Source organism: Microtus ochrogaster, chromosome X (genome assembly GCF_000317375.1).
Source record: "Microtus ochrogaster isolate Prairie Vole_2 chromosome X, MicOch1.0, whole genome shotgun sequence".
NCBI classification, from domain to species: Eukaryota; Metazoa; Chordata; class Mammalia; order Rodentia; family Cricetidae; genus Microtus; species Microtus ochrogaster.
Window position 1 is genome coordinate 27,530,291 of NC_022026.1, and position 12,274 is coordinate 27,542,564.

The following is a 12,274-nucleotide window of genomic DNA, read 5'->3' on the forward strand; positions in this document are numbered from 1 at the left end:
CTAATAAAACAGAAGATTCAAAGGCTAGGGTGAAAACCTCCAAGCTTGGAGAGTTAGAGTAGCAACTGGCTAACTTGTTCCCTTTGCTGACCTTCCCTGAAGCTTCTCCTCTTCCATGCTACCCCAACTGAAAAACCTACACTATGTTCCTCCCTCCTACTTCCTGTCAACTAGTTTCTAACCCTGCCTCTCTGAGCCAGGGTTAATTTGATTTAATTAGTGCAAATGCAACACATCTTTACATAGTTTAAAGCAGCAAAAATAAATGTAACATATATTTGCCTAGTTAAACAAATATTTCACACTTTCATATTTCTGTTTTGTTGTCAAGTTTTAGATTTTTTTACATAATTTAGTGATTTTTTTTCTTATCTACCTTTAATCTCTACTTCTCTGATTTTTCTTTATTTTGGGTGGGATGGTGCAATGAACTTTACTGATGGTATTCAAGAGACTAGTGCTCCCTAAGCCTCTCCCATTCTCCTGGGGGATCTGGAATGGGAACTGTGAGGGAGATGTTTAGTGTTGGGGGCTAAGTTGGGACAAGGACTCCTCAGCAGCCTAGACCCTCTTTCTTGCTATCATGTTCATGCTGGGGTGGGATGTCCAGGGCTTCTTACTCCTTGGATGTCATACACACCATAATGTCCACTCCCCAGTTGCTGTAGCCATATTCATTGTCATAGGAGGAAATTAGCTTTACAAAGTCGTCATTGAGAGCAATGCCAGGCTCAGCATCAAAGGCGTAAGAGTTTTGTGTCACCGTTAAAGTTACAGGGGACATCCTGGTCCTCAGTGTAACCCAGGATGTCCTTTAGTGGGTCTGTGGATGCCTGCTTCACCACCTTTGTAATGTCTTCACACAGATTTCTTCAGATAGCAAGTCAGATCCTGGGCATACACATTGTGGGTAGGAACATGGAAGGCCATGCCAGTGAGCTGCCCATACAGCTTTGGGATGAACTTGCCCACAGCCTTGGCAGCACCAGTAGATGCAGGGGTGATATTCTGGGCAGCCCCACAGCCATCATGCCAGGGCATAGCAGAAGGAAAATCCACAATCTTCAGGGTTGCAGTGATGAAATAGACTGCAGTCATATGTCCTTCCATAATGCCAAAGTTATCATGGATGACATTGACCGGGGTGGGGGCGGGGGCTAAGCAGTTGGTGGTACAGAAAGCATTGCTGACAATCTTGAGTGAGTTGTCTTACCTCTTATGACTCAAAATGTATCATAAACATGGGGCCATCAGAGGAAGAGGAAGGGGCAGAGATGATTACCTTTTTGGCCCCACCCTTCCAATGAGCCTGAGCCTTCTCCATGGTGAGGAAGAACAGTAACATCCATAACATATTTAGCATCAACATCACCCCCATTTGATCTTGGTAAGATATAGCTTCTGGAAGATAGTGATGGCCTTCCAATTGATGACATGTTTCCCATTCTCAGCCTTGACTATGCCACTGAACTTGTAATGGGTAGATTCATACTGGGACATGAAGACCATGAAGTTGACATCAACTAAGGGGTCATTGATAGCAGATTTAAAGGGAACCCCGGTAACCAGGCACCCAAAATTGTCCAATCTGTTCAGTCTGACCTTCACCATTATGTCTTGGTGAGGAATTTGGAAGTGCAAATTATATGCTGCTGTCTCCTGAATAGGGAGGAGCGAGAGTCAACTGTTGTTTTTTAACTGCTTGAGAGACAGTGTAAATTTCAATAGCAAATACAAAACTTCAGAAATATATTAAAGTTCTTTTTGCCAAAACATGGGAATTCTACTTTTCTCATTTCTTTTTACAATAATTTAGAAGAAAATACTTAGTATCTCATTTTCCAGTCACACTAAATCCATGGAGGGCTTGGACATTATGGCTTGAGATATGTTTCAGTATCATGAACCTGAACGAATTGCTCAGGCAATTACTCAAAACTCCAAGGACTGACTTACGGATTGGATGCAGTTTCCCAAAGCGTAGCAATGACAACCTCTGAAGCTGACATATTTTTACAAATAATATTTGCAAGGATTGTTTTTCTGACCCATAATAACAACTCTTTTATAAATTTAGAGGCAGAAAAATATTTTCTACTTATCTCGAAGTGGTTTCTCCTAACAACCAATTAAGAACCTGAACATTTCAAAAGTTAAATTATGTAATTCTGCCAGCACTTGGTGTAAAAACAACAACTCACGAACATCAAAATATACAGCGTGGGAAAGAGAAGTCAAAGGTACATTACTTAGGCAGTGATTAGAAGCGGGCAGAACTTTCCTTCTTCAATCACCCGTACTTGACCCTTCACTTTAGCTTTGCATACTCTGCAGAGCCTTATTTCCGACTTTAACATCCCTTCTTTGCTTGCTTTGCTTCGGTTTGTTGTGTGTCATTTAAGGCTATAATTGGGCCTCATTCCTGTATATGAACTAGAATGCTGCACATCCATGCAACTCCAATACAAATGATTTAACTCAGAAATGCATGGAAAGAGTCCAGATTCTTAATCAGAGGCGTGATGCCCACTTGTTCCTGACTGGATCTAAGAAATAATAGACAAATAAACAGTGGCTTTGGGGGATAAAGGTATTAGAACTTGTCAGTGAAATATCACTCATATTTTCTCATAGGCACCAAGGTGAAATTTAAAGTCATGTGGTCCTGAAGTTCAAAGTCTTAATCAATCCACAAATTACATACACAGTAGGGTTGATACTAACTTCTTCCAAGGGTAGACCTTTGATCTCCCAGGCCCCTGGGATGTCCGAGGTCTTTGTCCAAATCTGTATGTACTTGGTTTATTTGCAGGTGGTTGTGGAGTTTGAATTTTTCCTAAAGGAATGTTGAAAGAAGTAGCGTGTATAAGGGCAGAGAATGGAAAACCACCAAGACCATAAATCAATGAGCATATCTTTGCCAATTAATGCTGAAATACTTCCCATTTGAGCAGTATATCAGCACTGCCTCAAGATCAACAAAATGAACTCCTTTGGATAGCCCATGACTCTGCTTAATTCCTGGCTTGATGGAGATTCTCCTTGTCAAAAATTTTAATACCTTTCTTTGGCTATGGAGTACAAAGACAAGAGGCAGTTGAACTTCACAGTGACTTCAAGTTATTTAATTCCTTCACAACACTACAAATGTTACACAGAAGTATTCTTTAAGGGAGGGAGACTTTTTCCATGATGTTTAGGGGTCGCATTCTGAAAGCCCTGGTTCTTGCTCATGCACACATTTTTATAAATTTCAGGCAGGTATGATTTCACTTTTGGTCATAAGAGAGAAGTGTCTGGTACCTAGGCTAATCTAGGGACAAAAAAAAAGACATGGGAGCTTGTTGGGCTTCTCCTGTATGAACATGATATTTCTAAGAGTAGGAACAACAGGTAGAAAATCTTAGTAAGTTGTGTGTATCTCTAGAAGGCAGAAAAAGAAACACATAAATTACATCCTTGCACTTCCTCGAAGACTGGAAGAGCAGAGGCACAGTAGAAGTCTTCATTGTGACATGGCCTTATCTTCCTCAAACTCTGAAAGGGAATCCCTCCCTCTTTGAAAGTTTGGTTTCTGTACTTTCAGATTACTTTAAACAACCAGGTAAAGAGCAAAAAGATTTGTATTTTTTCCTGATCTCTCTATTTTTCCTTTTCTTGTTTTATTACAGTGCCTAGGAAAACCAGTATCATGTAAAGGAGAATAGTCAGGAGAGATATACTTTCCTTATTCCTAATCTTGCTGGAAAAACCTCTAGCTTTTCATCATGATTTTATTAGCTACAAAAGTTTGTAGGTGTTCTTCATTTAATAAAGTAAGAAAGCTACCCTTTATTACTGTTTTCTTGTATTTATATGAGTGGGTGTGTAGACATTTCACATAACTCTTCTGCAACTATTGACATTATCAAATAACTATGTTTTCTTAGGTCATTGATGGACTAAATTACATTAATTGATTTTTACATGTTGAGTCAGCCTTGTATACCTAGAATACAGCCCAAGTGTACTTTATGTAACTTAATATTTCCTAAGGTACTTATTAGTAAAATTTCTATTGCATCATTTTTTTCACCTCAAGTTTCTCCTGGGTAATTTTGTTGACTTAGTATAAAGTAGGAAGTAGTTTCTCTATTGGAAGAAACTACAACAAACTGACTCAACTAATTCCTTAAATGGTTGCTGGAATTTACTAGGACACCCATCTTCACCCATTGCTTTCTATTTAGAACAGTTAAGGAATTTTAAATTTAAAAATTTAAGTAATTTGTATACTGATATAGGTTGGAAACACTATGGCTGTTGAGTTGTTCATATCACTCACTTATTATTATCCTTTTAATAGCTTTATGATCTATAATAATGGTGTAGAAGTGATAGAATTGGTAATATAAAGGATTTACTGATAAATTTAGTTAGGAAACTTATACAGACCTGTTAGAGATAAGGGAAATTGAGCACTTTATAATGAAAATGTTTATTCACCAGGACTGATTAGCCATAAGGCTCCATTCCTATGACAAATATACAGCCCTCACTAACAACTAGCTATTAAGCCCTGATTCCCATCCCCAAGGACATACTTCTAATGGGCAACTCATGGGGGGAGGGGGCATCATAGAGTCACAACTATTGTTAAATTCTAATATGCCATTGGGTTTCTTTTGCCCAAAGACCTCTATTTAAAATCATAACTTAAAATCATACTTAGATGGTCAGTGAGACTTTTTATTTTATCCATGAAGCATTTTAAACTATACTTTAAAGTATTAAACGTGTTTTTTTTTCAGTTACTGATTTCTAGTTTGGGTCAACTGCAGTTAAAAAAAAACAAACCATATAATATTAATTTGTCTATGTTTAATGATGTTTATTGTATGCTCCAGGATATCATATAATTTTTTGTACATTAATGTTCAATGCACCTTTTTGTGATAAAAACAACTCAAATGTCCACAATAAATAAAATGAAAAAAATCACATTATTCTCACACAATAGAATACAACTCAGAAATTATTTAAAAAATAAGATGCCAGTGGAAAGTCCAAGGTCCTCCCCCCTCCACCCAGGTCTAGGAAGGTGAACATCCAAACTGGCTAGGCTCCCACAAAGCCAGTCCATGCAGTAGAATCAAAAACCAGTGCCATTGTCCTTGGCTTCTCAGTCAGTCCTCATTATCAGCCACATTCAGAGAGTCTGGTTTGATCACATGCTTGTTCAGTCCCAGTCCAGCTGGCCTTGGTGAGCTCCCAATAGATCAGCCCCACTGTCTCAGTGGGTGGGTGCACCCCTCGAGGTCCTGACTTCCTTGCTCATGTTCTCCTTCCTTCTGTTCCTCACTGGGACCTTGGGAACTCATTCCGGTGCTCCAATGTGGGTTTCTGTCTCTATCTCCATCCATCCCACAGGGCGGGGAACCCTGACTGCTCTTTGGACTGGAGAGAGGGGGGGAGAGGAGTGGGGGGAGGGAGGGAATAGTGGGAGGAAGGAGAGGGAAATGGGAGGCTGGGAGGAGGCAGAATTTTTTTTTCAATAAAAAATAAAAAAAGTAAAGGAGAAAATATTTAAAAATAAATAAATAAGATGCCAGTACATACAACAAGGAAGTTAGATCACATAGTACACACTATATGAATTGTATCTGTGCACAATTCATGCATAGTCTCTTCACTAGATACAGAATTGAAATGATGGAGTGAGTCAGTTTCTCAATATATAGTCCAAGCCAGCTTTCAACTTTCAATAAAGTCTAAGCTGGCCATGAACTTAAGTCTTCACTGATTTGCATTCCAAGCTTTAAAACTCTAGGTGTGTGTACCACCATGCATGGCTCTTTTTCTTCCTTCATTAGAAAAATACTACTACACTTTCTTCTAGTTTTCAGAGTTTCTAAAAGGTAGCCACGGTCACTCAATTTGCTGTTACTCGTTGGCTATTTCCATGATTATGTTTTTCTTAGTTAGGATTTCTATTTCTGTGAAAAGACACCATGACCATGACAACTCTTATAAAGGAAAACATTTAATTGGGGTGGCTTACAGTTTTGGAGGTTTAGTCCATTATCTTCAGGGTGGGAAGCAGGACAGTGTGCAGGCAGATGTGGTGCTAGAAAAAAAAGCTGAGAGTTCGACATCATGATCTTCAGGGAGCAGAAGCAACTGTGTATCACACTGGACATAGCTTGAGCATAGGAGACCTCAAAGCCCACCTCTACAGTGACACGCTTCCTTTAACAAGGCCACACCTACTTCAACAAGGCCATAATTCATAATAGTGCCACTCCCTTTGAGCATTCAAAAACCTAAGACTATGGGGACCATATTCATTCAAACTATCACAACGTCCTACCTTGCTTGTTTTGAGCGTAAATATGCTGTGACCTGGTTGTTCCGGGTAGAGAGTCATATGATGCAAAGCTAACATTACATTTTCAGTCCCGCTGTCCCTATTTAGTGATTTTCTCTTTCTTCTTCTGTTGTTGCCTCTTTAATTATCTCCAGGGTTTAGTTATCTTCAGGGAGATCTAAACGTACAATATGTTGTTCAAAGTAGAGACTTAATTATCTTTTTGAAGCTTCCCTTTTCTGTCGGAAAAATCAATTGTAAGTCCGGAGAGAATCTGAGAAAAACATCAGGAAAAGAATACAATAGTCTAGGAAACAAACGGCTTTGAATTTTTTGCCCTTTTTGTTTTGAGAAACAGTTTCATTCAGTGGCCCAGGCTGGTGTGGAACTCACTGCGCAGTCTAGGCTGACCTTCAACTTTTGTCCTTTATGTCTCAATGCTGGGATGGTATGCATAACTCACCATGCCAAGTTAACAAATAGTTAAGCTTTGAAGTGAAGTGGGAACCAACAAAGACATAAACAAATAAAAATATTTGGGTTCAGCAGGATGGGTCACTGGGTAAAATTGCTTGTCATACACGCCTGATAATGTGAGTTCAATCACTCGAACCCACAGTCGGGGGAGAAAATCCATTTCTGAAAGCTGTTTTCTGACCTCCACATACAGGCTCTGGTATGCGCTCCACAATAGTAATAAGAAAAACAAAATTGTTAAAAAATGAAATATTTTAAAGATGTATTGGAGAGAAAGCAAATAAGACATTACTGTATTGATGTTGATGGATGAGAGTATATTTAACTATTTTTTGCATAGTACCTCCTTAAATCCATATTTGTAACAACTTAAGTAAGAAATACATCCTTTTCTAAAATACGAAGGCTTTAAGATTCCATTTTTTGATTGGAGGCAGAATTATTCACAACAAATAAAAATGTATTTTGTTTGGCGACAGAGATGGCTCATTGGTTAAGAACAAGTTCTGTTCGTGCAGAGGACCAGAGTTCGGTTCCCAAAACTACATTCAATATCTTGACACCATTGGTAATTCCAGCTCCAAGGTGTCTGATGCCTCTGGCCTTGCTCCATTTCCTCATCCACATATACATAATTACAAAATAATTTTAAAAATAAGTCCTTTAAAATGCATCATGACATACCTATATCTCCCAGTCTCACGTATGCAAACTAAGGACTTTCCAGTTATATGAAAATTACCAACATTAATTGACTGGGTTCCCTGGAATAGAGTCAGTTTTCATTAATCTCCACATAAACAACAGATCAAAGGATGGTTGTCGGCTGCTGCTGCATCTATCAATTTGCAAAGGCTTAAATACTAACACTTTGTTGTGGTAAATTGTTGTAAAAGAAATTCAACATGATAAAAAAAACTGATATTATAAAGGACTTATTAATAGATTTGCTTAGGAAAGATTAAGTCACACATGTAAAACTTAGCCTGAGTAGCTCTACTTACAAAACACCACAAAGGTAAGTAGCATCTTCAAGAGGCCTGAGAGAGATGAGTAAAACTTATGATGCTAGAATGTGAATGTTTATTCACCAGGGCTCACCCGTCATTTGGTTCTGATTCCTATACCAAAGCTATACTTCTAAGGAGCAGCTAGAGTTGGAGCAGCATAGGGCGACAGTGATCACTGAGGTCCTGTCTGCCATTCAGTCTCCTATGTTCCTATCAGGAAAAACAAATGCTGCAGGGAGCCCACCAGAGAAAAAAACTCAGACACTGTTTGTATCCAACTGAAAGTCTTTATTCCAGCCAGCTGGGACTACACTCAGATATTCAGGACCCAAGTATAGCACTGCAATTTAGGGTAAGGGGGTTTTTAAAGGACAAACCATATCCTGCTACCTGGCTCTGCAGTTGCGCTAGCAAGCAGTTTAACAAAAGCTAATTCGCTGGAAGGGGAGGTTTGCATAAACGGGCAGTTTAACAGAAGTCAAGATAAATTAGCTGGAGCATCTTGAATTCAGGTTCCTAGAACAGAGTTGGGTAATTTTTCACATCAAGGAGATCAAATTCTAGTCAAACCTAAAACAGCTTTGACGGGAATGATGAAGGAACACGAAGATGAAAGAACCTCTGTACCATCCTGCTCCACCACAATTTCGCCATGTAGAAAGGATGGCCCTCAGTAACAACTATTCAAAAAGGAATAACACTGGTACACTTAAAAACAATGATGACAGTATCTTTGCTATGTAATTCTAGCTACCTAAGTGACAAGAATTGCAGTGTCCCGACTGTTTAAATTGTTATAAGTGTGAGCTTCGGCCAGGACAGAAAGAGATTTTAGCATGGCAGTGTTTGTGGGATACATAAGCCTAAGGTGTATATAAGTCAATAAAACCTTCCATTCATTTCTGACTCTTATTTGAGCATTGTCACAGTCAGCCATGTACACTTTGGTTAAGAGTCTACAAAATATCTTCTAAGTGTGTAGAATCATTTCTCTCTAAGAAGGCATATTATTTCTAAAACAGGACAATAGGTAAATATGGTACCTAGATTTCCAGAAATTTTCCAGAAAGTCACTGAGCATGGACGAGTAAAACACATTATTCTGGTCTTTGTTTTCATCTCTGGCCTCTGACCTGCAGCATCCTATGGCAACTGGAAACCAACTCTGTGGGTTGCTAACTAAGTAAACAAGTTGCTAGGCAACCTCACAATTTGAAATCAAGTGCAAAAGAACGACAAAGAATAATAAGAAGTTTCCAAGACAAAGGGAGAATAGGACATTTTTAAAGTCAAAGACATGAAAGATTGAGTCTCCACTCAATTTGCAGCTGAGTCACCCTAAGTAAAATCATTTAATCTCCCCTTTAATGAACCGAGGCAAATCCAATCTAATCAGGAATTAGAATTATTTGCTATGTGTAGGAAGATCACTACACACCTCTGTTATTACCTTGTTTTCTGTTTTGTTTCCTTTCTGCTTTTTTTTCAACCCAGGGACTCTCTTTTATTAGGCAATCACTTTGCCACTAGGCTATATTCCCATTCCATTGCTATTATCATTACTCTCCACGATGCCCCTTCTGTTCTCCATTTGCCATGTGGAAATTCTAGTGAGAATGGGCTGTCTTTCTCTATTCTGTTTCTCCTGCCTTTGCTTTCTGATCAAAGTTTCAGAGAGGATTGAACATGCTGGTCAGAAAGAGATAATGCTGTAAGGTACAGAGAGGAATGATTCTGTTCTATGAAGCTGTCTGCAAACTGCAAACCTGTCTCTCGTATCCCCATAGCCATCCCTACCAACCAAATCGCCATGCATGCACCTATCTCTTTTTGCCCGGTGGACAGGTGTGAGTCTTGTCTCAGTGCCTTCTCTAGCCACTTTTCTTGACATTCCAAAAATGTTTAGCACCCATAGAACTTCTCCTCTAGGATGTTACTACTCTGACATGGAGGCTTATGTTGACAAAGCACCCAGATCTCTAGGATCCACAAAAGGTGTCTAGATTATAATTTGCCTCCCCACATCACTGAAATCCTTTTGTTTAAAATGAAATTCCACCTCCCAGTTGCCATGGGAATCATCAAAATTACCAAATCCAGTGTTCCAATTTTTTAATAAGTACTTTAATGGATAGGATTCACTACCTCAAACATGCAGAGATCATCCCAAAGTCCCTTCAGTACCACTGTGAAGAAACCTGATTTACAGGTGTTTCTGGTTCCAGAGTTTGTAGGTACTCATAACAACCACAGTTCTTTCATCTAAATAGTCCATTGCCAAAGAAAATTAAAGAGTAATTTTGATTCCTACTCCCCACGCTACCTCTCATTTTCCATAATGCTTATGTTCTTGGTCCTTTATTTAGTTGTGGGTTATCTTTGTGGCTCATCATTTGGCTTCAATTAAAAGTATACTTTTCTAGCTAGGTTCTGGAAATAAAAGCCTAATTAGATAACTTCTTGTTATCTATTCTGTGAGAATGATTACATTCTAGGAATTTCCGTACAATACTGAAGGGTGACATATCCTAGCTACTGAAATTTGTTTACAAAGGTACTTACCTAATCCTAACTGCCTTAGGTTGCAAGGAAAATTAAGAAAAAGTAAGAGCATGATTTCCATGTAAATAAATAAAGAAATAGGAAAAAATAATTTTGATTCCATCCTCTGCCTTTCCACTCCCCCTACCCCTTGACAAAAGAGTTTCCTGCTAGTGCACGGCTTCCTGGCAGCATAGGATACATTCCAGATGTGTTTTCTGAAGATATCTTCAGGATTCAGCTATTACTGCTTGAGAGACAAAAGCTTGAAGCTATCATCAAGAATAGACCTCCTGTTGCGCCGAAGCTTTCTTTGTCGATGCTGGTACCAGACTACACCACCAAGAGCCAGAGCAACAAGAAGAAGAATTACACTTATGGCGATCAAAACAGAAGACAGAATCTCAGCATCCTTTATGGGAATCTTCATGCCCAGCAGCTTCACATTGTCTTCTCCAATGTCTCTTAGGATCACTGCTGAAATGGAGGAAGAGGAAAGGGATACCCAGACATGAGATTACCTTTTACAGGCATCTTCTAGACAAACAAGTCCATGAAAATAGGACAGAAGACCTGCCCCCATTTCTCAAACCAGCTAATGAAGATAGATTTTAAATTTATAATCAGATAATTCATATAATTACAATATCACAGCTAGAAGCTCTTCTTTTCAATCAGTGATGAACAATGTTTTTTTTGCCCATGGGGAGTCCTAAGAGTCACTGGAGAATACTTAAAATCTTATGCTATAGAAAAAAGAATTAGACTTAATCTGCATGGACCCAGAAAGTAGAACTAGAAGAAATAAGTGAAACTTCATGAGGACATTGAGGCAATCCAACTTATCAACATTCATTTTAGCCATTAGACCGTGACAGCTTGCCACCATGCTGTCTGGACTCCCACCTATACAGATCATGTTAATAGCAATTTCAGCCAGATCTTTTCTGATGGTTGTGATAGTTCCTGTCATATAAACATTTCACTGTCCTTAATTGATCTACATGACAAAGCTCAGAATTTCAAGTCACACATTCCAACCCTGTCATTCAGGCTCCAAACTACCTTTCTAGTCTTATCTCATATTTTTCAACCACAGTAACTCAACCTTTATTTCCTGTAAACATGGCACCTCTATAGGTTCTGACTTGGTTCATGTATCTTACTTTGCCTGAATAATTTCCAACTTTTCTTTTTCTTTGTAACTCCAAGTTAAAAGTTACATATCTGCAATTCATTTGGACAATTAGGGGTGCACGTCTCTAGAACACAAACTGGCTGTGTTCTTTCTGAACCTATAGTTTATTTAGTCTGTGACCTAGGGCTAAATGACTGAATCCCTAGTGAATCTTAGTTTACTCTTTTAGCAAAATGTAGATAATGATGACCATTTGTAAGAAAGGGGATTATTATCAGATTTGAATGAGTTAATAATATGCATGAAATATTTAGGATGGCACCTGGTAAACGGCAAATATATAATAATTATAAGATAGTATTGCTATTTACCCCTTCTGTGCACAGCATCTAACATTACAATTATTGTTTCTGTGTATCATTCCATTTTTAGGCACTGGAAAGTAGTGATTATGTCTTATTTGTTTTTGTGCCCCTGGTAATTGACACTTGTTTGATGAATGCATAATTGGAAGAATGAATGTTCTCAGAGAACTGAAAGAAGATGCAAAGTAATGAGTTCAAATAGAAACTGAAAAGCATTCTGGTTCTGAGTTTACATTCTGGCATTTAGTCTTCTTGTGACCCTGAACAAACTTTCAATTTAGAATATTAGCAAATTTTGTTAGACCTACAATTTTGACAGATTTTTCCTCAAGTGAGAGTTTATAAAAAATACACATATAATATTTATGTATATGTATACAAACATGCACACATTATA

General features: G+C 38.4%; 1 protein-coding gene and 1 pseudogene across 10 annotated transcripts in view; both read right to left on the bottom strand.

Moving 5' to 3' along the window:
- Window positions 1-616: 616 nt before the first annotated feature.
- Window positions 617-1,536, bottom strand: LOC102000173 (annotated as a pseudogene).
- Window positions 1,537-8,067: 6,531 nt separating this feature from the next.
- Heph (hephaestin) overlaps window positions 8,068-12,274 on the bottom strand; it is an 84,561-nt gene continuing 80,354 nt past the window's right edge. For 8 of the 10 annotated variants that reach the window (XM_026784870.1, XM_026784875.1, XM_026784874.1 and 5 more), the window contains one exon: window positions 10,619-10,851. In XM_026784870.1, coding sequence (XP_026640671.1) covers window positions 10,619-10,851 — 233 coding nt within the window. Of the gene's footprint in view, window positions 10,852-12,274 lie in introns of all 10 variants that reach the window. The other 2 variants (XM_026784871.1, XM_026784873.1) reach the window with 2 other exon arrangements.